The sequence below is a fragment of the Suricata suricatta genome, chromosome 17, assembly GCF_006229205.1.
Source record: "Suricata suricatta isolate VVHF042 chromosome 17, meerkat_22Aug2017_6uvM2_HiC, whole genome shotgun sequence".
Taxonomy (NCBI): Eukaryota; Metazoa; Chordata; class Mammalia; order Carnivora; family Herpestidae; genus Suricata; species Suricata suricatta.
The window spans coordinates 41,387,205-41,388,624 of NC_043716.1; the positions used below are offsets into that span (position 1 = coordinate 41,387,205).

A 1,420-nucleotide genomic window follows, 5' to 3' on the forward strand; every position below is an offset into this window, starting at 1 on the left:
CTAGCACGGCAGAAGCCTTAGGAGTCATCAGTCCAGTAAAATAAACTGTCCTGTCTCTTTGCTATCGGACTGGCAAATGTTGCCCCAGAAAACTGGGGAAACAGCAAAAGTTCCTGATAGGATGTTCTGTTGGTATTAATTGCCTCTGATCTGGGCATGGGATTTCAACACTGCAAAAGGTAAGGGGAGCCTAAGCCTCTACTGCCTGACTCTAATGGGGGGTCTTTGAGTGGCCACTAGATGGCCCACCAATTTGGCTATGGTTAGTAATATAGAAAGAATCATAAAGGCGTATTGCACTTATACGCCCAAGGATCCTGAACAAATAGGCTGTCATTCTTGCTTTTGTAAACCAGACAGCGCCAGATGTTAGAAACCCTAAGAGAGACCCTTACCAAATTAACCATGGAGACTGGCGGAAATTGGCTAAAGTCTCCTCCCCTTTGCCCTTTATAGGGTAAAAATTCCCCTTACACCAAAGAGGAATATGCTAGGTTTTAGGGGAACAATATTACTTCTATGCCAATAGCTCAAGAATTGTACAGGATAGTCTATCTGTGGTTCACGACCACCAGAAGAGAAAAGAACGAGGAGCCAAAACCAAAATTGGTATACTTTTAACATTTGGCTCTTGTATCATAAATAAGATCATAGGATTTGTCAAAGAGCAGGTAGATGCTATTCTGTTAATGGTCTTAAGAGCATGTAGCCTTAAACCAGAACAATGGTAACATAGCTGACCCAGGATTGGGTCAGTTACAAGACAAGAGGGGGGAATGTAAGGATGCAGATTTGATTCAGGTTTCCCCTCTGACCTTGAAGGCCGGCTAACACCCTTAACATTTCTGGGGGCGGGCCTAAAGATGGAGGTTAAGACTAATCACACCCTACATGAAGGTCCTAGTCACGCCCTACGTGAGGGTCCTGGGCCCACATTGTGATTGGTCAATACGCTAAATGTTGTGATTGGATCCCGCCAAAAGTAACAAGTACTCTGGGCACTGTGAATGGTTAAACCTGCTGTCAATAATATTGGATAATAATTGGATCACTGTACCTATGTCGCAATTTCCTGTAACTCCCCCTTCCCAAACTCATAAAAGTCCTACCCCACCTTTGTTCGGGGCTCTCCCTTCCACCAGCTTGGAGTGAGCAGAGGCCCGGGCTCGAGCCTGCAATAAATGACCCTTGCTTTTTGGCTTTGACTCTGGACTCTGGTGGTTCATTTCTGGAGGACTCCCGAATTCTGGGCACTACAGCTCCACACTGTCAGCACAGAGCTCGACTTGGGGCTCAGTCTCACAAACCATGAGATCATGACCTGAGCTGAAATCAACAGTTGGATGCTTAATGGATTGAGCCACCCAGGTGCCCCCAAAGCTTATAACCACCATCCTGTGTGATGAGCAAACCAGAAGGA

At 45.9% G+C, this 1,420-nt stretch overlaps 1 protein-coding gene across 1 annotated transcript in view; it reads left to right on the plus strand.

Moving 5' to 3' along the window:
- LOC115281643 (leucine-rich repeat-containing protein 37A3-like) overlaps positions 1-501 on the plus strand; it is a 4,238-nt gene extending 3,737 nt beyond the window's left edge. Inside the window, exon 3 of the mRNA XM_029927061.1 lies at positions 457-501. Within this exon, the coding sequence (XP_029782921.1) occupies positions 457-501 (45 nt within the window). The remainder of the gene's footprint in view (positions 1-456) is intronic.
- Positions 502-1,420: the final 919 nt, after the last annotated feature.